Below are 24,455 nucleotides of genomic sequence, written 5' to 3'. Positions count from 1 at the left end.
ATTTTCCTGCAAGTTCAGCAGCACAAATTTGGGCAACCATCCCTCAATTCCTCTACAATCTCCTAGAAACTATCATTCTGAGGCATTTGTGTGAAAAGAGTGGTAGCTATTTTCGATTTAGAGTGCCTTGATGTAATGCAAAAGCCAATGTATCCTGGAATATAAAATATAAACCAAGGTTTTAGCTGAAGGCTAAAATACTACCATCAAAACACAGAAAATACTCTGTTTTGTAAACATGCATTCAGAAGGCAAATGTGTAGAGAATCTTAAATCAATTCATTCATCTATAACTTTTATGTGGTAAGAACAAGGAGTTGTAGTCATTCCCACTAGCCATATCATGCTTATAGTATGTACTTATCCAATTAACAAGTTACACATAAGTATATCAGGAACAGATACTTCCCTCTTCTATAGGAAGAGACATTTATAGTGTACTGAACCAATACAAATGTCTAAATGTCGGTAAAATATGATGGGTAAGAACCACCAGAAGAAATTCAGTTTTATGACAGCTTTAATGGCACAAAATTTTTATAACTACAACTTATACAAGTACTGTAAACTGTATATAATAATGTAACAAAGTGATAACTAAATATGAAGAATGCTTAATTACTTTGGCTCAGTTAACTACAATAATTTCACCAATGTCTTTTTTTCTTTTTAAAAAAAAGTGTAAATTCCAACAGAGTTTTTCAGTTTTGAGTTTTTAAAAATAGGAAATAGATGGGTTTTTCATTTTGTTAGTTATGCAGTTCAACCTGCTGCATTTTCTTTAATGTGCGAGTTTACGCATTTCTGCATGATCCTATATGTACAAACTTTTCAAGTCCTGTTTTTCACCGATCATTTGAGAAACAAGACCTGCATTTCCCCCCAAACTGTAAACAGGTATAAAGCTATTTAACAATGTTTATTTAAACAAACCTTTATATTTGATAACCCCTTTTCAAATTATAACTACCTGGTCACGCTCTTTCAAGCTTATAGTTAGCTACTAATAAATACTGATTTATATCACTGCACAGCAAGAAGCTTGACAGTGACCAGGTATTCAAATACCAAAATCCATCAGCAATTTTAACCTCACAGCTGCTTGAAAAACATTAGCGAAGGTGTTTAGTCACACATGTAGATGCACCAATTTATCACACCGCATCTGCCGATTAATCACTGTATAATTTGGAAAGGAGCCAAGCTTTATTTTTTTACTTTTAACATGGTCCCAATTCCATATACTGTATATATTTCATTCCATATTTCAACTGGGTTAATAAAACAAGCAAGGTACAAGAATCGGCACTGAAAGTACTATCAGGCTTTTAATACTATTCAGGCTTGTTGTCTGACCCCCCCCCCCCCAAAAAAAAACCACCCTTATTGTATTTAATCATGTCAAAATTACCCACACAGGAAAAATACATAGTTGCAAGATGTACAAGTGCTTTCATTCAAAGCTAGGGAAGTGGGGGCTCAGACACTAACAGAATTAGCAAAAGAGAGAGAGAGAGAGGCTTTTAAGTGTTACAATCACAATCCTGTTAGTCATCACAACAACACCATTGTAGGTGGTAGTGGAAACACAGGCAGAGATGCAGCAATAGAGATAAAATGGCCATGCGTGCTGCAGCAGTTGGGGATAGGAGATAGTGAAAGTCATCTCCCGTACAGGAGAGAAAGCTGCTATGTTGGCTCCTGAGCTGCTCAGGAGCTGGGACAACTGCTTTCTCTTGCTATCCACTCCCCACTCCAAAATGTGCCTTGCTCCAGCATAATGGAGCATTACCCAGGTATAACCAACAGGATTCTGACCACAGAAATTAATATACTTGAGGACTATATTTCATGCTTACCCTCTCTGCTTCATAAAGGTCACCTATTTTCACTGGCACAAGTGATCATGCTCACATGGCCAAGCCTTTAAGACAAAAAACTTTCAGTAGTCTGATGCAAATGGGGAAAAGGAGCACCTATTTCCAAAGGTTTGCTGGCTAACTCTTATTTTAGTCTGGTTTTGCTGTCAGTCTATGGCCAATGGAATTTTGCTAGTTTTACAGTTACTGATGGTTTCCTAAATATGTAGCATTAAAGTCTGTCATATATATAAAAAGAGAGTAAACGATCGTTCAGAATCATGCTACATGTTCCAAAATCCAATGCAAATCTACTGATGGACATTTGCTAGTCCATGTCTGTGGAAACAAATTTGGAACTAAGCTTTGTGTCTTGGGGAAAAATGTATCTGAAGGACAAGGCTGAGTCCTTCTATTAAAGAGATTTCTACCTAGCTATTCAAGGTATCACCTGGATTGCCTTGTGATAGGTCCATAGGGTTTTAGATATTAACTAGATTATAAAATAAATGATAGAAATTGGCAGTAATGAAACTCAACCAGAGAAAGAGATTCAAATGTGTTTCATAAAACTGCAAGACTCTTCCCAGATAGGATGCCATAGGTAGCTGCTGAAACCACCATAGCTTTGTAAATTGAAAGTGGTTTCAGAACAAATAAGATTCTCTTTTTACATGGAGTCTAAATACTTCAAAAATACTTCAAGTCAAACTACTTTTAAAAGGAAACCTTTCATTAAATAAAACACTAAAGAATACTAGAAGCTTCTTCACATGCAAATAATGCAATCCTTAAAAAAACATTTGTATAGATGTTGGACTGGTTTTTCTATCAGAAATAAACTCACTACTTCATAGAAAAGATGATGACAGTTACTAAGTATTAAAAGTTGCTGATGAGTCGATTTTTATCCTGCTTTGATTTTTGTGCAGTTCTTGCTTCCCGAAAGCAAAAACATTGGAAGAATTGAAAATAAAGCTATGCTTTATTTACCTACAATTCTTACTTTTTTAAAAAATTGCCAAAGACTTTTAGTTCATTTTTATAACCAGCTTCAGTTAATTCTCAGTTGCTTTTAGAAAACTGAGACTGTTGTATTCAACAGTTCAATTAGGCATTGTGCAGATTACTTCCTGCTGTAGTAAAGTGGAGACAACAGCATCGCTGATAAAATTATAATTTGCTGGTGGCATTTTGCACTGAAAGAAGCCCTTGCAACGTATAGGCAACTGTAAACTCTGTTAGGCAACTCTGATGTGTCTTGCAGGATGTGGAAGGAGGCTAGAGAAAAAGAAAAGACTAGTGAGAAACCTCCACAGAGTTCCAATACTGAATTCCAAGAGTAACTGGAACTTGGATATGTAAAAAAAACAAGGTGGAGGCTAGGGAAGGGAGTCATGCTTCAAATTCCCTCAAGTTCAATTGTACTAGTGTGACATTAACACCTTCACAGACCACAAGGATTTCCAGGTTTTGTGCATAACTTCTTTCAATAAGTACTGGCTGAAGGCGTGGTCAGTCGTTTTCCAATGTAGATACTGAAATGAAAGCAAAATACATTGGTATATTACACATTCTTCTAGTTTCCAAGTACATTTTAGCTTTACTTTCCAGTGTTCTCATCCATTCTGCAAGGCCAATCACTCATACAACTGAGTACAGCTTTAGGACAGGAAAGCAGCTGCAAACCTCTAGATGGTTTCGGCCTACAACTTCCACCACATCTGGACTGAAAGGACAGCCAATTGCCAGGGATGACTGGAGTTATAGGACAAAAACATCTTGCGGTCACAGTTGCCCACTATTTATTACATGTTGATTCATACCATCATCATGAATGCATATACATGGTATGGATGAAGCAGACACCAGGAAAAGAAGAGTAATTATCATAACCTACCAACCATCCTGCAGTTTTAAAACAGTTGGGGAGATCTGCCCCAGAGCAGCACAGCAAGGCTTTTTCAAAGATAGTATACCCTCCCATTAGAACTCCCACTAGGAATTTGGTTCTCTTCCTACGGCTGTCTCTTAGGCACACATCAAAATACACTTATTTGTATGGCATTTTAGCAGATGTTTGTAAATTATAATAATTTTAGGCATTTTTACAATCCCACAAGCCTGAAGTGTACCCATTCCCAATCAATAGTTTACCCATTCTTGGGACCAAAGTCCTTGTTGTGTGTGCCTTCAAGAAGTTTTACAACCTGAAGGTGAATGTATCACAGGGTTTTCATGGCAAGATTTTTTCAGAGAGGCTTTTCCACTGCTTTCCTTGGAGGCCATGAGTTTGACCTGCATGGCAGGGGGTTGGACTGGATGGCCCTGCGGTCTCTTCCAACTCTATGATTCTATGACCTGTGCAAGGTCACCAGGGAGGTTTCCATGGTCGAACAGAGGTTCAAATCCTGGTCTACTGGAGACCTAGTCCAGCACTCAAACTATTACACCACACTGTTTCTAAAGTCCTTGTCAGCATTGTTCAACTTTTTAAAGAGAGCAGTTGTGATGTTCCTGGAAAATATGAAAATAAGCTACAGTATCAGGTTGGACAATTCCCAAAACAATTCAAAGGAGCCAAATAGTGAAATCTGTATGCTTGTATGTAGTGTAGTTGTTTGTGCATTGGGCTACATTCCAGGAGATCAGGGTTCAATTCCCTGCTCAGCTATGGAAACCCACTGGGTGACCTTGGTGACGATGACACGCTCTCATCCTCAGAAAACCCTGCAATAAGGTTCATTCACATTAGGGTCGCCATACGCTGGAAACTACTTGAAGGCACACAACATAGATAGTGCTGTTTAAATAAAACAACTTGTCTTTCATGCCCTTTCAAACAGTTATCGCCAAATGATATAACAAATGACATTTGAGCCATTTGAGGGGCAAACAGGCAGAGCTACCAGCAGTCCTTTCTTTGTTCCACTTGCCAAAAAAGCAACACAAATCCAGTATGCATCAAGGTAGGACTACTTATGTTTTTTTTCTCTTACAGCTTTATTCTGTGTCTACGTGTCAGATATCCAAGCTTTTGAAATTTATTTCTGTACCCTGCCTTTGCCTACACAAGATCAGAAACGGAAATCCAAAGAACTCAAAATGAACTGCAGTTACTGTTGGGAAAATATCTGCAGTGTCTCCCCTACCCACCATTCTGGGCTTGATTTATAATATGTCTATCATTCTGAACAAATACACCTCTTATTAAATTGCAGCTTTGTTAAACAGCAATTGGGCAGCATGCAAGTACCTTTCCACCCTATCCTCAAACACAATGGAATTCCCACTAGATTATTAGAACCACAGGAGTAAAAATCTCTAAAAGCTCCTGAAAGTAACTCCTGCAAACTAGCCATCCAATATATGTTCAAGTACTTACCCTAGTCCCAAAGCCAAAACATGAGATATGAACAGAGATGGAATGAACACCTTAAGAAATTCAGCTGAAAAAATGCCACCTTTCTTCATGGCTCCACTCTTCCTCATACTTAAAGATACGGCTCGTTTAGGATGTCTAAAGTGAAATTCCCTAGGAAAAGTAAAGTATGGCAGCTTTTAGAATATAATGAATTTGGGTATTAAAAAACAATACATCTGACAGTAATATCAAAATGCAGGAGTTGTGAGGTTAATGTAACATTACAGAACGGCACTGAACAGATTTAGAATACCTGACAGAAGGTACTGAGGGAAACACTGCTTTTTTGAACATAGACAGTGATGTTTCTTGCCCTTAAAATATACACCAAGACTTTAACAACAAATTAAGTTGACATGACAAAACATTGTATATTTTAAGAACAAAAGATCCAGTACTAAGGGGAGTGTATGGTTATAAAGTGTGCCACAGCAACTCAGTGTGTTTTCTATCTCCAGTAGATACCTTTTAGAATACAGAATGTGAACACAATGGATCACTAGGATGATGAGAACCAGAGAAACATACAAGTTGGTGGATTTCATGTGAAGCATTTGGGGGAGAGAAGAAATATATCTGCTTAAAGTCTTCTAGCTACGGTTTATCTGATGTGCCACAGAAAGCAAAGATTCTATTGGAATCCTATGAAGAGCCGCTCTGCAATGTAGGTAAACAATGATGGGATGAACATTAAGTGTAGGGCTGTTTATACTTTTGGGGAACACCTGCAAAATAGAGAACTAATTTAACTATTTCTAAAGTGATTTTTTTTTGTAGTGATTCTTTTTCTTCTTTGAGAACAACACTTCACATTTTACTGCAAAAACTATTATTTCTCGGTGAAGGAATTCTTGGTACTTGTTAGTAAAGATTTCAACTCACTTGGGAGGAATGTTTTCAGGTCTACTTGACCAGTCCGATACCCAGTCTGCACTTTTCTTCAGAACATCCACCTCCTTCTCTCCTTCAGCTGGTTCCTCTTCAGACTGAAAATATAAATATAGAGGGGACAGACTTTATAACACACCCGGATCCTTCCTGTTCTGCTTATTGCAAGCGTGGCTGGAAAATAAGCAAAAACATTTCTGGCACTCCTGGATTATCTACATAAACGTTTAGGCCAACAAAAGGTATTGACTAGAACAAACTTAAATCTAATCCAAACAGATGCATATATCTGTTTAGTCTCCTTTATCCAAAATGCTTGGGACCAGAAGTGTTTGGATTTCAGAATACCTGTATTTGCATATACACACACACACACACACACACACACACACACAGAGATATCTTGCAGTTGGGATCCAAGTCTAACAAAAAAACCCATTTATGTTTCATATACATCTTATACACATAGCTTAAAAGTAAAATTGTGCAATATTTTTAAAATAATTTCGTGCATGAAACGAAGTTTATGCACATCGTACCATCAGGAAGAAAATGAGTCACTATCTCAGCCACCCATGAAAAAAGTTTCAGTTTTTGGAATATTTCAGATTTCAACATTCCAGATAAGGGAGACTCAACCCGAATCATAAAATTACATTTTATGCAGATTTATGTGAACATGCAGACTTCTTTTCTAAGATCACAGATACTTTGCTTTTCCATACATAATGGAAATGTGTCTTCAATGATGCAAAAACCCAAACCTAGATTATGGCATTTTGTAAGATTCAAGGAAATTATAATTCTTTGGTAGGAGACAGTTTAAATAATGCTACACAGATCTAGCTTGCATATATAAATAAATAATCTATTAAAAGTAGCATATTAAATAAATAAATACAATTATGTTTGCAAATCATAGGATAAGTACCTGAGAACTATTGTCTTTACTTGTGTGCATTTCCACATCAAACATTATTTGTCCATCTTCTTGAGGAGAAGGGCTGGAAAATAAAGTGAGATAATCTTGTTACTGTTACTAAAAAACCAAATCATAGAACATTTTGTTAGATTATTATTTATACTTTTTTGTATAAACATATTCTTTTAATATCTTACAGAATGAACTTATGAGAAAGTGCTGCAGACAAGACAATCATGTTATTTTTAGTAAAGGTGTGTTCCTTTTTTCCTACAAAACAACAACAAATTCACATATGAACCTCAGGCAATAGGTGAAAGAAACCTAGGATAATGCAACAATAGGGAATCTGGGAGACAAGCCAAAGTATGGGACCAAAAAACTGAGTGAGTTGTTTGCTAAGCTGCCAGTACTGTACTCATTGTGTATGTAGGAGAACAAAATAATATCAGTACAAATGTGACTGAGCAGCTAACCAGTTAATTTACTGGTTCTTCCCTCTGGTTAATACAAGGCCAGCTTTGCCATACCAGGCTAACAGCAATTCCATTTTCACAAGACTTTATATCAATGTCATATTTAAAAAGTAAAAGGCTCAGTGTCTTGGAAATAAGACAATATCCTTCCAGGTCAGACCTAACGTGTTAGAGAGACTTTTGTTCTTTCCTGGTATCAGGTAATTTAGGATGCTTCAAAAACGACTTTTCATAAAAGGTAAAAAGTGCAATCTGGAGCACAGATGTGCATTTACACATCAAAGACCCTACCTCAAAGATAAAGGACTGAACTAGGTTGCTCTCTGGTTCTATCTAGACCATCAGTTGTATTAAAAAAGATAATGGTTAAACACTTTACTAACCATGGTTTACTGCCAGTTAATGTCAACATATTAAAACTGTGAAGGAACATGTTAAAAGCTTAACCACAATGACTCGTAACAGCCATAAGGATGTATAGGGCACTTCACAAACCACAGGTATGACACTTCCCAGCCCTATCATTATCATCTTATTATTACAATTATGTCCCTACCACAAAGCACTCATACTGTGATACAGAGAAACAGAGGAAAGGGATTACATTAATAAGCTTATTTTTAAAAAAGCAGGTTGTTTACTTGTAACTGGTTTTTTGAATGGTCATCTGTGGCACATATGGGATACTCTGCAGCTGCACTAACCATTTAATGAAAGATCTTTTTGAAAATCAGAAGGAGGAAGAGTCTGAGGGAAAAGACTGCTGTGAGGTCCTTCCTCTTGAAATTCCAATGGAAGAGCCTGTGGTTTATTATTGGTTAATTATTTAAGTATTTATTGCCTTTCTCCCAAAATGGGATCCAAGGAGCGAAGATTGTGAAAGAAGAGGAAGAGGAGGAGCCAATGGCCACACACCTGCTGAGGCCAACTAGTAAAAGATGGCTGATCTAGAAGAGGCAGATGATGGAGAGTGATGTGAAAGAGATGCCAATGGTGAGGCTAATGAACCCACATTATCAGGGTTAACAACAACTGGAATAACTGGAATATATGCTACCATCAGATCGACAGCATGTCATTGGTGTATCTGGCTCCTTCAGACAAGCCAAAGTTACATGAACAGACTTGGATCTCTTCCAATGAGAGGATGGGTTATCAGAAGAAACATCAGCAGACTTGGATTTCATGTTACGAACTGAAGAATCGTCAGAAGCCTTCTTTCCTTTCTTTGAAGCAACACGGACTTCATATGGCACCTGCATGAATACACATGGCACCAATGACTCTAAGCAGGGCTGGGCTGAATCTGAAATTGATGGCACCTAGGTTCCCTGATGAGTGAAGGAACTTTTGTTGGTAGTAGCATGATTCATTGATACAGTAGATGGTGAAGCCAATGGTAATACATAATGCAAAGCAATGCCTGTAGAAGCTGTGAAAAGAGGCCTGTTTTGGGTAGTGAGATCCAACGTGTTATCAGTCAACTCCCAGAGAAGGGCTTTAAGATACGAAGGCCTATTCTGATGGGCTTGGTGGGAAAAGGCTCTACAATGGGAACACTAATCCAAACATGGGTCTCCTCCAAGCAAAGGAGGCACTTAAAATGGCCATCCATCTGGAAGATCTTTCCACAGGAGAAATGCCTAAGGTATGCTGTAGATGCCACAAACTGGGGAAATGTCCAGAAAAAAAAAAACAAATGGAAGAATAGCTAACACACAAACTGGGCAGTATGGGGGTAGGGTGCTCAGCCAAAAAGATTTAGCTGTAGAAGTTTCAGAAGACGGTGTGTGCAGGTGCAGAGAATCCCTTATGTGGGAGTCACAGAGACCACAAAGAACTGCTCATTTGCAGGGGTATCACCCAATTGCGTATTTATTTTCCAGTCCATCAGAATTACAGCTATGTCAGATAATGCTAAATGTGACTCTAGAAACCAAAGGAAAATTTTCCTTAACATTATTTGTACCATACCCTAGATTTAGTGCCAAAAGTAAATACATGAGGTAAAAATGCACATAAAAAGGTAGTAAACTTACTAAATAAATGGTCCATGCCACCCATATTAAGATTTGGATCTAAACCTGATTTTCCTCTTTCTTCCTCCTCGTCCTTTCTTCCTTGTGTACCACAGCATAAAATTTAGACTGCAAGCCTTAGAGAAGGGACTACTATATCTGTAATCTGTTCTGGGAGTTTTTTTTACTGAAATCAAGGATAATAAATCCTTGAATAAATAATAAGAAGAAGAAATACCAAAGAATTTGGCAGAGCGCATGTTCTTACCTGTCACAGTGGGAACTACCCCTTGAACTGCTCTGCCCCGACTCATGCTGAGCATCTAGAAGTATCTTCTCCATGTCTCCATTATGGATAGAAGATGAAGAAGGGACATGTTCCAGGCCTCCATTTTTTGCATTGCCATTGTCATTGCCATTTCCATTCATTTGCAGCTCTACCCAGGAACCTGTTGAATAGTCAAATGTTTCATCAGAAACTGTGAAACCAAAACCCAGCAAAGGCTTATCTTGTACTTGCAGAAAAATGCAGCTATGGCAAATTTAGATAAACACAAGGAAAACATCCACAGACAGCAGCCCCTATTCTCCCATTTATCTACAAAGCAGCATTTTAAACTGCTTCTGAAATGCTGGTATGTGAACAGTACTATGAATTAGCTACATGAACATAAACTGTTCAAGGGATGGAGGAGGGTCTATTTGTATGGTTGGTAATTTTGGATATGCATATTTGTGGAAGGCACAGCAACAGCTTCTATGATTGGGAACAAGAGAAATGCAGACACTGCTGTTTACAGAAATCGCCACTATGCCTTCCACAAGTAGGCACAGAGTATGTTTTGTTTCCTTGCAATTCTACACAATTATATTGGCTCCTTTACTATGCTCAGACATATGATTTCAATCAACAGGACTTGAATACTTGGGGAAATTGGAGACAGTCTAGATAGACAAGACATCCCCCAGGTTTAAGGATTTAGAGAGGCAAACATACACCCGCCAACCCCTCTCAGGTACACTGTTTGCTACTTCAAGAATGGGGGATGATGACATGTTCAGACTTTGACTCTAAACACCTAGCCTATGTATCTGTCCTAGGATTAACATATCTGAAACTAAAGATATGGTCCTTCCTTTATCATCTAATATAGTACAGTGGAGCCTCCGCATACGCTGCCTTTTTATAGGCGGCTTTGAGCATAAGCGCTCAAAGCCGCCGGCACGCACAGGGCGGAAGGGGCGGCGCGTCCCATTCAATTGAATGGGTGTGTGCACCCATTGCGCCTCGCGCGCCGCCGTGCACAAGCCCCATTGTTTACAATGGGGCTCGGGCATAGGCGGAAATCGCCATACGCGGCAGGATCCGGAATGGATCCCTCGCGTATGGAGAGGTTCCACTGTATATTAAAAACCAACAACTTATGTACATTTGAGCTTAGAGCTTATATGTATATCAAATACTACAAACACCATACATTATGCATTATAGTGGAATTTATATCAGAAATAGTGTTTTCATCCAAAAACAGAGACTTGAATCTGGACCATGTGGACTGACATTGCTGTTTAGTTATTAACTCTATCCTTACTACATTTTCAAGGAATGTGGACAGGAAATTAGTGCAGATGTACAGCTTTTTAATAATGGAAAACGGAGACATGAATCAAACCCATGAGCTATGGGGAAGCTGGGGTTGGCTTTGCATTCAGTTGCAAACCTTTGTAGTTGTTTCCCTATATGCTTACAGGCTTGTTTAAACACCTACAATGTATGCAATTTTACTAGAAATTAATGAACAAAATTGTGATTTCCCAAAACCATTCCCTTATTTGTAAAATGAATACTGTACAACAATCTTTTACCAAAGGAAGACGTTTAGAAATCAATTATAATGAGAAGGATATACAGTACTATGACATATTATCACAGAATCTACTGAAGGCACCTTTCCTCCTTTCTCTCTCACAGGCCTTGCACTAATCTGAAGTCAGCATGAGGTTATTCATCAGACCTTTACAACTTCTCCTCATTCCCTTTCAACTCTTGCCTTGTTATTTTTATAGCAGCCGTGCAAAGGATTCCACATTCCTCATCTTTATACAACCATTTAGGAATGTGGTTCTCTTTCATGACTCTGTTACGTATTTGGATATAGAATTGTAACTAAGAACAGAGGCAGGGGGGGAAGAGAAATTCCGATGTGGTTTACTCTGCTGATAAATGCCTACTTTAGCTGGCTTTATCCCCACCGTAAAAGGGGAAAGTACAGGTACCTACACTCCCAACTCCACAAAGCAGCTTAAGAGCATTTTTCAGCAGAAAAAATGGGATGTCTGGAAATATCTAAAAAACGCTTCTGTTAAAACTACATGTAATGTGCATTTCCTACTTAATTAAATATTCAAGAATGTTAGAATCATTGAATCCTAGAGCTGGAAGAGACCACAAAGGCTGTCCAGCCCAACCCCATTTTGCCACGCAGGAACTCACAATCAAATGCCCCCCCCCCGACAGATGACCATCTAGCCATTGTTTAAACTCCAAAAGAGGTGAATCCACTACTTTCCCAACTGTCCACAGCTCTTACTGTCAGGAAATTCCCCCTAATGTTTAGGCGGAATCTCTTTTCCTGTAAGTTGAACCCATTGGCTCTGTGTCCTACTCAGCAGAAAACAAGCTTGCTCCATCCTCAACATGACATCTCTTCAAATATTTCAACAGGGCTATCAAATCGCCTCTTAACCTTCGCTTCTCCAGGCTAAACATACCCAGCTCCCTAAGTTGCTCCTCTGCACCTTGATAGCTTGTATTTCACACACACAAATGTCAGCTCCAGTCTTTAAAAGCCTTACTATCGAAGAGTTCTACACATTTAATGTGCAACTGCTTCAAATAAGGGGAGAAGGTAAAAAACCCAAATAGGACATTTAGGCGAGGCCTCCTCTGAAGCATAACTGCACATGTCTGTGAGTGTGTGACATGATGAAGAATCCAGACTTTAGCTCAGTCTGATCCACAAACAAAAGATGACAGTGGACCAGCTGACAGGCCGGGTATAGAAGAGAACAAGTACACCTCAGTAATATAAACTCAGCCGCTGAATAAACTCATTCTCAGACTCCAGCTCCTCCTCAGCATCCCAGCTGTAGCCTTCTCCGTAAAACTTGAGGATGCCAGTAATTACATAAAAGATCTCATTCCAGGGAGACATGTCAATACAGAGTTGTTTCAGTCCATACCATCTGACTTCACTGCTTGACTCCTATTTGCCCTTCAGAATGTACCGTCCATTATAATTTGTTCTTACTTAGCCACTGAAGCCCAAGTCAAATTACACTTGCTTGGTTTTAGTGAAATACACCAAGTCTGCTTAGGAACGCAGCATCAAGCTCCCAGTTCCTATCTGCTATAATGCTCCTTCTATATTCAGACACAAGACGCACACAGAAAGAGCATTTGGTCTGTTCTCTTCCAAGGCTCCATTCTTTTTCTAGCCAGTATTCTCCTGCCTCCTTGGCTTTAATTCATGAAGCCTTCCTTAGCATTAATTCATGAGCTCCATCCATAGCTCCTCCTGAGCAAAATTCCCTTTTATCATTTACACCTGACAGCCTTCCTTTCAAAAGGGCTGCTTCCTACTTGTCTGATGACTTCAACTACTTGACTCATTTCATTCCAGGAAAGTTACAGATCCAAATATTTCATGCTGCATTCGCACTGAAGAAATAATCCATCTTGACACAACTTTAATTAGCCTTTTTAATTTATACCCTTTTCTTCTTTAGTCTTTAATGCTGATGAATCATAACAGTGGTAAAAGCAGGGATTATTTAAAAGTAAAGATCAAAAATAATCCCACCTAGAATATGTTTTGAAAGCCAAACTGACAGGAAATCACTTTAATTGAAGTTAGAAGACCTGCTACACAATGGATGGAGGAAAAGCAAAGAAAAGCAAATGCAACATTGCCCAATGAAATAGCACAAAATATCTGTAAACAAGCTGTGTTACTTGTTATTATTATCATTTTAGAAATTATGTATTACCTTAGGTTTGTGAGGGCAGAAAAATCAGCCTTTAATATAGACATAAACTTTCAGTGACAAAAAATACAGCTGTGTTGTTTAAGAGGCGAAACAGACACAGACTGATGTTTCTGATCCCAGCTAGCTTTTAAGAGGCTGAGTGTTTGCCATCTTATGAAGCTGTAAGGAATAAAGGCAAGAAAATCAACCCTGAAACTTATTAAATGGATTGTATCTACCATCTTTAAAGAGAGTGAAAAACCCACAGGCACCAAATGTTGATGGGCTATATAACCTCCAAGGCATCCTTGGTGCCTTTTCCCACACTGTGAAACTCCCTTTCAAAGGAAGCTAGGTTAACTCCTACTCCTGGACTTGTGTTTCCACAGCAGGCAAACATCTTTTTACTTAGGCAGTCAATGACATTCATGGGGTTGCCATAAATCGACAGGGAATTTGAAGGCACAGACACACAAAACTTCGGGCAATTGGCTCAAGAAAGCGCTTTCAATGGAGGCAGTGGAGACGAGGTGTACTTTTGCTTCTTCCAATCCAGCAGCTGTTTTTTTAATCATGAGAATCAGTTTTGCTGTGTATTCACGCTTCAAACTTATCGTGTTAAGAGAAATAAATTAATATTTATTGGATGTGTTGGCTGAGGATGCTGAGTATTATTATTACTATTATTATTTCTGCCCTTACGTCAAAAGGGCCACCACAGCAAATATCTTGAAACAGTAACGTTTATGCGGAACCAAAACATATACATTAAAACCACAACTTAAACGAGAAGACTGTTGTTGTCTGCCTTCAAGTAATTTCCAGCTTGTGATGACCCTAAGGCAAACCTATCATGGGTTGTTCTTGGCAAGGTTTGTTCAGAGGGACACATCATGAGATGGTGTGACTCACTAGGAAAGGCATTAATGCTAGGAAAGGTATACAGAGTGAGCATTGGACTATGGCTCTGCAGACTAGGGTTCAAATCCCTGCAGAGCCATGGGAACCCATTGGGAGCAAGAAGAAGGAAGGACCTTCCCTCCAGTCCATCTGCCTTGGTCCAGGCCTCAGAGGGAGAGAAGAGCCGCTGGGCTTGATCCCCTTCTCCGCCACCATTCCCTTCTCCTTTTGTGTCATGTCTTTTTTTGAGACTGTAAGCAGGGAACAGTCCGGAATAACTATCTGTGAGCTGCTCTGAGAGACTTTAAGGCTGAAGGTTTAATGATTTTTTTATTACAGTTTGTTGTATTGTAATTGTGTGGATTGCTCTAAGGAAGCAGGGGATAGTGGGATTTGTTTTATTGTGTTGTATGGTTTCTGCCATGCAGGAAATCCCAATCAAAGCATCCCTATTGACAAGATGGCCATCCAGCCTTCCAATGAAGGAGACTCCACTACACTCCGAGGAAGGAGTGTGTTCCTCTGTGGAACAGCTCTTACTGTCAGGAAGTTCCTCCTAATGTTGAGGTGGAATCTCTTTTCCTGGAGCTTGCATCCATTGTTCCTGGTCCTGTTCTCTGGAGCAGCAGAAAACAAGCTTGCTCCCTCCTCAACATGACATCCCTTCAAGTATTGAAACAGGGCTATCATATCCCCTCTTAACCTTCTCTTCTCCAGGCTAAACATCCCCAGCTCCCTGAGTCGTTCCTCATAGGGCTTTATGGTTTCCAGACCCTTCACCATTTTAGTCGCCCTCCTTTGGACACATGGCTCCAGTTTCTCAACATCCTTTTTGAATTGTTGTGCCCAGAACTGGACCCAGTATTCCAGGTGAGGCCTGACCAGAGCAGAATAGAGTGGCACTATGACTTCCCTTGATCTAGACACTATACGTTTATTGATGCAGCCTAGAATCGCATTGGCCTTTTTCGTTGCCGCATTACACTGTCGACTCATGTTCAACTTATGGTCTACTTGGACTCCTAGATCCCTGTCACACGTAGAAGTCTCCTGAAGCAAGGTGTCCCCATCCTATATCTGTGTCAATAACTATTTGTAAGCCGCTCTGAGAGCAAATAAACAAACAAATAGTAATAGAAAGGGGGAAGAGTGAGCCTTGGACAAAAATTCAAATGCCTGCAGAGCCTTGGGCCAGTCACTCTCTCAAATTAATTAAATGAATTAAACCCCATGACAGGCTCAGGGTCCTTTGGGTCACCATAAATGGTAAACAACTTAGAAACAAACAACAACAATTAGAACAACAACATCCGGGGACTTAAAGAACAAGAACAACAACATCCGGGGACTTGTTTAGGGGTCCCCTCCCCATCTCTTTCCTCCTCCTCACATCGAACGCCCCCTCCCTTCTGCGCGGTTCCCTCGCCTCCCATTGGTCAAACGCCTCTCGCGCGGCCGGGCAACCAGCCAATCAGGAGCGAGGGCGAGCGAACGGGGGAAGGAGGAGGGGGCCCTTTGCTCACCTTTTCTTGAAAGTAAGCCGTTGCCCCTTACCTGTCCCCCGCGCATGCGCAAACACACACTCTCTCTTTTTCTCCCTCATTCCCCCTCAAACTGAACTTTTCGACTCACTGTTGAGGCCTGGCTCGCTGGGCGTCCCTTCCGGCGGCGGGTTGTTGTTGTTATTGTGTTGTTCTTGGTGTTGAGGCGACCCCTGAGGGGAAGACATCATCCCTAGCCGACGCGGAGCTCTTCTTCCCTCTGAGGCAGCGAAGGAAGGGAAAACAACAAAAACAACGCGGCGCGCGCAGTGCGCATGCGCGAAAACAGGGGCGGCCACGCCCCGCGGCAGCTACTGCGCAAGCGCACCAGGAGGCCACACCCACTCCAGCTTCTCCTGCCTGACGCTTCTCACGTACGCCTCTCGGACAGGAAGGGGGTGTGGCGGTCGAGGCGACACTGCGCATGTCTGCCCAGGCAGCTGCTGAGGTGGCCGTTCTGTCGTGCTCTTGCGCATGCGCACTCCGCTTAATTAGAAAAACCCTCCGTTCTGTAGTGCGCAGGCGCCGCGGTGTTGCTAGGCAGATTTTGGGATTGTCATTTTTGAAGGAGTCCACATTGTAGAAATAAACCCACTTCGACACCGCTTTAACTGCCACGGTTCTTATGCTGAGGGATTTTGAGATTTGTACTGTACTTTATTACGGCCTCCAGAGCTCTCTGATAAATAAGGATAAATGCCTCACAAAACTATAAATCCCAGAATTCCATAGCATTGAAGCAAGAGCAGCTGAAGCGGTTTCAAACTGGATTAATTCTGCAGTGCGGATGCATCCAAAGTATCCAAATGAACCCCCATATGTAAAGGTTTTCCACATACAGCTTAAGTAATTTATTATTATTATTATTATATTTACTTGAAGTAGGACTCGGGAGCGGCTTCACCACATTAAAAAACATTTAAAACACAGAAAAAGTACATTAAAATTAAATTATTACAGTATTAAAAGATAGTTATTAAAAGAATAAAACACATTTTAAAAAGATAATAATAATAGTAACCTTAATTTTATAAACCAAATGTATCTGAGGAAGTGGATTTTAGTCTGCAAAAGCTCATGCTGCCAACTTCTTCAGTGCATCTCAAAGGCGCTACAAATCTCTCTGTAGATACTGATTCTACAGACTGACAGGGCTATATCTTTCAATAAACCACTATATAGTGCCATTGGATGAGGATATTGATTGTAAGATGCATGCAAACTATTCTGCAAAGGATTTTAAAAACAGCTCCGGTGTCTCTCCAGCTGCATCCCATATTTCTCCATTCCTCTTTTAAAGTGTGAGCATCCCAACAAGACCTTCCTTTTTCCGTTTTGGTACAAGGTGTAGTGCTCCTTTATGTGCTTTTAGTAATTATACTTGGGGTTTTCCTGGCTGATTCAGTTGTCTTCCCTATGGGAGTGTTTGAGAGAACTGGAAGTAATTGGCAAGAGTGAGAGGTACTAGAACAAATGACTGAATGCTTGCTTTGGGCGCATTCCTTGTGAACGGCCACACAAAGACTGAATTTGGGGGAAAGCCACTGGAACGCATGGGTCCGATTCTCAAAAGGCCATGGGAACACAAGCCACATACCAGTGGCCTTTTGGGAAACAGTTCCTCGCTTCATCCATGCCATGACAGCTGATTTCCATTCAGGGAACCTATGAGGCTGGCTTCATTGCCAAACTGTTTGCATGGTTAGCTGGAAAAACACAGCGAAACCATCAGAACATATTCCAAAATCTAAGCTGGAATTGCATTACCAACTTGCAAAGTTTGTGCCAATGTAGAAAGAGTTGTTCTTTGTGGGTTTTTGGGGCTCAGTGGCCATGTTCTAGAAGAGTTTCTTCCTGATGTTTCACTGGCATCTGTGGCTTTGGCATCTTCAGAGAATGCTTGCCTGGAAAGTAGTTGGCTATATATATTGTGTGACCTGGAAAGGCAGGAGTGATTTGCGCAATACACACCCAAGTCCTTTCCAGGCAAGCATTCTCTGAAGACGCCAAAGCCACAGATGCTGGTGAAACGTCAGGAAGAAACTCTTCTAGAACATGGCCACTGAGCCCCAAAAACCCACAAAAGACTAGGGATGCCGGCCATGAAAGCCTTCAACTTCACATAGAAAGAGAGTTGCTTTGTTCCTTGATCAACTATCTATCTAGCGGGGACTCGGCTCTTCTTGCTATGAAAAGACGACCAACGAGTTCTTCAGGTTTCTCTCGAAACGTCTTGAGGACCAAGGAAACTGTGACAGGTTTCTTCCCCTAAACCAACACCCTGTTATCCATTCTTGAAAAGCAGTCCTAGATATCCCAGTACCTGTCATCCTCAAATAATTCCCCCCATAACACACACACAGCCTCCGAAAAACAGAAAACCTTAAACTTCCGGATGTTTCCCTGCCATTCTGCCGCTTTCGGTTGCAAATCGCCTACAGATATCCACGCTCTAAAATTAAACCTCACTCCCCAGGCAAAAAAAATAATAACAATCCACAAGACTACCATATATACTCGACTATAAGTCAATCCATGTATAAGTCGAGGGCAAGTTTTGGGGCCCAAATTAAAGATTTCGATATAACCCATGGATAAGTCGAGGGTCAAACTTAAAGAGGATCTAAAGGGCGAACAAAAGACTTTGGGTTCTCGTGTCGTCACTTAAGGACACTCCTTTCAAATGAACATGTTGGGAATGTTTCCCTAACAGTATAACTGTGTTCGCACTGAAAGATGGATGGATGAAAGAATAGAGGGGCTTAGTGTTTCCAAGAGAGACTACACTTGCATTTCATCAGGGGATGGTTACTATTTTTATGAGGGTTAAAGTATAGTATTTACATTGACCCATGGATAAGTCGACTCAGATTTTTGGGTCAATTTTTGGACTAAGATTTCTAGACTTATACATGAGTATATACAGCAACATAAAACCAGTCCCACTAGAAACATTGCCTAACCAAAGACTCCAAATTAAAATGCCTACATAAAATAAAAAGCACCTTTAAAGGAGGTCTGATGAGTCTCATTAGCTTAAGCCATTTCGGGGGGTTTGGGTTTGCAAACCATGTTGCTTGTGTGATGTTTGGGAACTATAGGCACATAGAAAACTATATTGTAGGAACATGAATATGGTGCATAAACATTTACTCCATGGACCTTGAACAGCAGGCAGACATTTACTTGTTAATTCGAAGCATTTTCTGATCACTTCAAGTATTTATTTTTAATGTCAATAGTTTAAAAAAAGAAGCCAAATTAAAAAAAAAAAAGGAACACTCATAAGGTAAAACTACATTTCCATTTCAGTATCTGGCAGCAACAAAAATACATTAAAATATAGGGGTACCCATCAAGAACACAGAGTCATTTTTCAGTCTATTTAAATCACTTTATATTAACTTTTGTACGACGTCTTGGTTTAAAAAAAACATATTTTAATGAATTTAAATTTAATAAAAAGGGGGAGAGAAAGCACTGTTATGAGCCTGAATCCTAAACAAAGCATTCAATGAAATTAGTTAGGACAAGGGAGTTTACATAAGCAAAAACACTAGTCGCATAAAACTGTAGTACGTAGTTGTGTTGTACAAAATCTGTCCTGCCCATATCGACACAGAGGTTTGTTAAACAGAAAAAGGCAGGGAGAGGAAAGGTTTACCTAGAGAATATCAAATAATTACCATTTTCATTATTATTATTATATAGCAAAGCCTGTAAGTTTAGTGGAAGCTAATGATAAATACTAAAAGGAGGTTTTAACATTTTCATAAAGGAATCGTCCGTTGTTGTTGTTGTTGTTTTAAAAAAGCCTCCCTTTTCCCTTTCCTCCTGTAAAGTAACACTGATTAAAAATCAACAGCAAAAACATTGTAATCATCACACGCACCTATACGGTTTTAAACAAATGAAGAAAAAAATTCATCCATAAAGAGGTAGATTTAAAAAAAAGGAAGGAAACAAAAAACAAACGCACCATTCTTTGACACTTTTATTCGGTAGATTTCCTCCCTTCGGTTAAGCCCCCCACCCACCTCCCCAAATTTATTTTTAATGCCAGACATGGCAAGGAGTGATTACAGTCAACAACGTATTAAAACATTTTTGCTCTTCGCGACACAGACCCCTTTGACCACTGACCCATTTCGTGTGCTTTTCGTCTTCTTTCCCCCCTTCTCTCTATACACCGTCACCATCACAGGGCTGGGGAGAAAAGGGTTGTTTCAAAAGGGGGGAAAGGAGTCCAGGAGGGCATAGGAGGAATGCTACAAGCCACAGCAGGAATGGGCTGTTATTTCATAATAAAAAGGGGGCCACAAATAATACAGTAATGAGGTTACACAGTTAACTCCCACAGCATGACTTGAAGGCTTATTTTTCCCCCTCGCTTCTGTGGCGTTATCATCACAATGGAAGGCATTAAAAATAAACTGGCAGAACCCAAAGTTGATCAGCAGTCCAATCCGTAGTCCATTAGGCAAGATGGTGCGAGTAGTCATTAACGTTAAAAAGTGCCCTAAACTCACCTAAATGACTAGCGGACATGGAGCACTCCCCAGCGTCAAGAGGTTGCCCACACAGCTATCTAGAAGAGTAGGTTGTCAATATGGCACATTTCTTAAAACACTGGGCAAAGTGTGCCACAATGGACTTCTCCGTTCCTCTCTCCCTGTTGCTCTCCTGCTCTCTGGTTTCTCCCTCCTATTGTTTACAGGTACAAATGCTAGGTTCAATCTATCTGAACTATGCAGGAAAGTGGACTCCTCTGCTAGGGATACTAGCCCTAATTCACTTTGTCTTGAAATATATACAAGTTGTTTGTAGTGGCTACGGCGATGATATTTTCCTTGGGGTGCCAGGCAGTGTGGAGGATCTTTTTGTTGAAGTCTAGGCTGTCGACGCTGATCTCGTCCTTCTTCCTTTTCCCGCTCGCGCAGACTTTGCGGGGTTTCAAAACCGTGCGCGGCTTATTGTTTTCGCGAGACGCTTCTAAAGTAATATCCCGTTTCGTGTTCCTATCAAACATCCGGAAGAAGTTGTTGTAGGAGCCAGTCATGATGACACTGGAAGTGGGAGAGGACAAAAGAAGAGTTCAAAATCAGTCTTTCATTTTCTTTTAGTACAATTACACTGTTTGCCTCTATTACCAAGACTCATTTTTAAGAATGCAATCCAATCAAAGAACAAAACAAATGCATGCTTCTTATTCTTGGAAGTGAAATGACATCCAAAGCTAAGTTTATATATAGTCACGAAGAATAAAACAAATGCACGCTTCTTATTCTTGAAGTGAAATGGCATCCAAAGCTAAGTTTATATATAGTCACAATTTCAACCACTGGCAGTGCATAATAGCAGGTTGTTCTTATGGGGGAAAGAGAAATGTAGAGATGCTCATTCATTTATGACTTTCTCCTGAGGCCATGCCCCTGAACATAGCGCACTGAAGTTAAATGGATAACAAAATGTAATACAGGTTGAGTATACCTTATCCAAAATGCTTGGAGCAACAGTTTGAATTTCAGATATATATATATATATATATATATATATATATATATATATAATTTAGTTAGGGGTATTTACATATACACAATGTACCTTGGATACAAAGTCTGAACATTCATTTATGTTGCATGTAAGCTTTATACAACACATACCCTGAAGTTAATTTTATACATTTTTAAACCATTTTGTGCATGAAACAAAGGTCTGTGTATATTGAGCTATCAGAAAGCAAAGGTGTCACTATCTCAGCCACCCATAAAAATGTTTTTGATTCTGGAGCATTTTGGATTTCTGGGGAAGGGATACTCAACCCGTAGAATAAAACTTATAAGTATTACCACAATCATAAAGTGCTTGTCTGCTTCTCTCATACAGGCTATGGATTGTGCCAGAGAACCTTAATTTTTAAATTCAGTTTGTATTCACTGAACTCAGGGAAGCATACATGAATACCGTCTCTCCATTTTACCCTGACATCCCGGCTCAAGATTTCTGAATGAGCGTCATGGCCAGCTGGGAATTTGAATATTGGTTTCCCCAGATCTAACTCTGCAACCTTGACACACAGATTCTCACAAACTCCCTTGTGAGAGTACTATTCCCATGACTCACTGACTTCCAGGCATCGCATGATGCTTTGTTTCCAGGAAGCAATTCTTGTCTTTCTGGGAGCAGTGGCAAACCCTCTAATTATAACAAAATTATAGTGTAGCAATTAAAAAAAAGTTGCAAGATCTCCCATTTCTGTGTCTCACACAAAGACACATACACACAGATAATACAGGGAAGTGTATACAAAAGGAACAGTTTCATAAAGTTGAAAGATTAACACATTTGTTTGGACATAGACCTCTATGGGCCGGAATCCAGTTCATCAGATACAACACTGAATTACTGATACTAAGTGTGTAAGGGGTTCTCTTGCACTCACATTAGTTATTTCTTCTCCCATAAACCTTCTCCAAAACATTAGTAAAACCAAAAATATAGTGCTGGGTGGCAGCTATGCCTGCAATTTGCTTAACCAAACAAGAAGCCTTTGGGTTGCCAGCCAGATTGCAATGTATTAAGAGAAAGGTAGAGAAAAGGGTAGACTTGCCTGTCTGATCCATTCCAGCAGCATTCAAATTTGTCAAAAATGCAGTCATTTTCATAGAGTGAACAAAGTTTACTTCTGAGGTATTCATGCACCTGGAAGGTGAACACACAGGTTAGGAGCATAAAAGAGACAACAGCAGAATGAATTGATGGATTTAACACTGGGTTTTTTTCTGGCTTTCTCTCTTTAAAAGAAAGCCACAACCAGTTTGAGTTATGGGTCCAATTTTTTAAATAGGGAGATGCAATTAGGCTAAGTATTGAGGAAATATGTATGGTTTTGTTTTTCATGCTTTCTGCTTTGCAAGTTTCATCTCAGGTTGGGCAAAAAAAGAGTAAACTGCTTCCACCCTCAGACCTGAAATGGAGCAATTTCATAGGATACCTGGTATGTTTCCACAGGTCTGTTTTCCATATTTAAATCCCAAATTTTCACAGACAGATAATCTCTAGTCATCATATATCGGCCACTATGGCTGAATTTCACATCGGAGATGGAGGAGATGATTTCAGAGAAAAACGACCGGTTGCTAGGGTCCTCTGGTTCTTCGAACACTGCAAATGTGAGACAAGCACAACAATTCATCTAACCCAAAAGAATGCACTCTTTTCATTCACTTAAAAAACAAACAAGCCAAGGACTGTAATATCAATCTTAAAAAACCAAAGCGATCTGAATGGAAATGTAATAAAGCATTACTCACATTTTGTATGCCTATCACAGAGCGCTGATGCTCTCATGTCACACAGACGGATTGTTCCTTTACTACTGCTGTAGACAAATGTGTTACAGCTGTTTGGATGGAATTCTGCTGCCGTTATCACCTCTGTCAGTTCTTCCATGTTGGCAGGCTTAATATCTACAATATCTATAGATTTGACATTAAGGACCTTCTTTTGATAATGGTTGCAGCTATCTGAACTGTAACCAACACTTGGGGACACAACAGCTTTCTGGAAGACACAGTTCCTTGGGAAAGAGACTGGACAGGGCCAGTTATTTGACTGCCAAGCCACCTGAGATCTGCCAACTTGACTAGTTAGGGGCCAGAGTGTCTGAACATTAACTTACCACCACTACATTTACCATCTGTTACTTAATTGTACAATTCAATTATGGAGTCCCTGCCCACAGGGCTTGTAACCTGTCTGGAATGCTTTTTCTTTGGCTTTAACATTGATTTGCTGACAGTGTTCCAACCTTTGGTGAAATGGCACTGGGCTGAAAGGGATACAAAGGGTACAGCATAGAAACTTAAGGATGCATTTTCCTTTTAGTCCCAGAGGCCAAAGTTAAAGATAACTCCACACTTGATGGATCATGTCATTGTTGGGTTCTTTACCTCACTTGTGTAGTGAGAACCATGTAGATCATCTAGATGTTATTGAGAGGCAGCACCCATCAGCTATAACCAGTACAGCCAACAGTGAAGGGATTTGTAGTCCAGTAACACCTAGAGAGACGCATGTTGCTCTACGAACTTTATGTTGCTAATATTAAAAGTCCCTTCCCTTCCATTGTATGTTAAATAAATCCTTAAGCTTTTTCTTTTTCAGTATTTCATTAATATTTTGCTCACTGGTTTCCCCCACTCCATTCATTTTCAAGGAGCACAGAGTCCCGTGGATTGGAGGCACTACATGAAGATATCCACCACTTCAGACTGCAGCTCACCTTTTCCCAGTAATGTTAAAACCATGTTGATACCATTAATCTTTAGGGCTGCTGGTAGCTGCTGAAAGAGAGGTTAGACAGAAATCCTCTTCTACTGTTATGGATGGAATCAAG

General features: G+C 40.0%; 2 protein-coding genes across 3 annotated transcripts in view; both read right to left on the bottom strand.

Annotated features, from left to right (window-relative positions):
* Window positions 1-502: 502 nt before the first annotated feature.
* Window positions 503-16,332, bottom strand: BNIP3L (BCL2 interacting protein 3 like). Its single transcript, XM_042475499.1, has 6 exons — window positions 16,149-16,332; window positions 9,856-10,036; window positions 7,103-7,175; window positions 6,166-6,269; window positions 5,245-5,394; window positions 503-3,397 (listed from the first exon to the last, which is right to left on the bottom strand). The coding sequence occupies exons 1-6, from the start codon at window positions 16,246-16,248 to the stop codon at window positions 3,349-3,351; spliced, it is 657 nt and encodes a 218-aa protein (XP_042331433.1). The 5' UTR covers window positions 16,249-16,332; the 3' UTR covers window positions 503-3,348.
* A 3,701-nt stretch (window positions 16,333-20,033) lies between these two features.
* The window catches only part of PPP2R2A (protein phosphatase 2 regulatory subunit Balpha), a 39,325-nt gene continuing 34,903 nt past the window's right edge, over window positions 20,034-24,455 (bottom strand). For both annotated transcript variants that reach the window (XM_042476120.1, XM_042476119.1), the window contains exons 7-10: window positions 23,371-23,535; window positions 23,052-23,221; window positions 22,668-22,759; window positions 20,034-21,123 (exon numbers count right to left, since the gene is read on the bottom strand). In XM_042476120.1, the coding sequence (XP_042332054.1) occupies window positions 20,844-21,123; window positions 22,668-22,759; window positions 23,052-23,221; window positions 23,371-23,535 (707 nt within the window). In that variant the 3' untranslated portion in view covers window positions 20,034-20,843. The remainder of the gene's footprint in view (window positions 21,124-22,667; window positions 22,760-23,051; window positions 23,222-23,370; window positions 23,536-24,455) is intronic.

Source organism: Sceloporus undulatus, chromosome 6 (assembly GCF_019175285.1).
Source record: "Sceloporus undulatus isolate JIND9_A2432 ecotype Alabama chromosome 6, SceUnd_v1.1, whole genome shotgun sequence".
In the NCBI taxonomy this organism is placed as follows: Eukaryota; Metazoa; Chordata; class Lepidosauria; order Squamata; family Phrynosomatidae; genus Sceloporus; species Sceloporus undulatus.
This window is presented reverse-complemented; position numbering and strand designations above follow the sequence as displayed.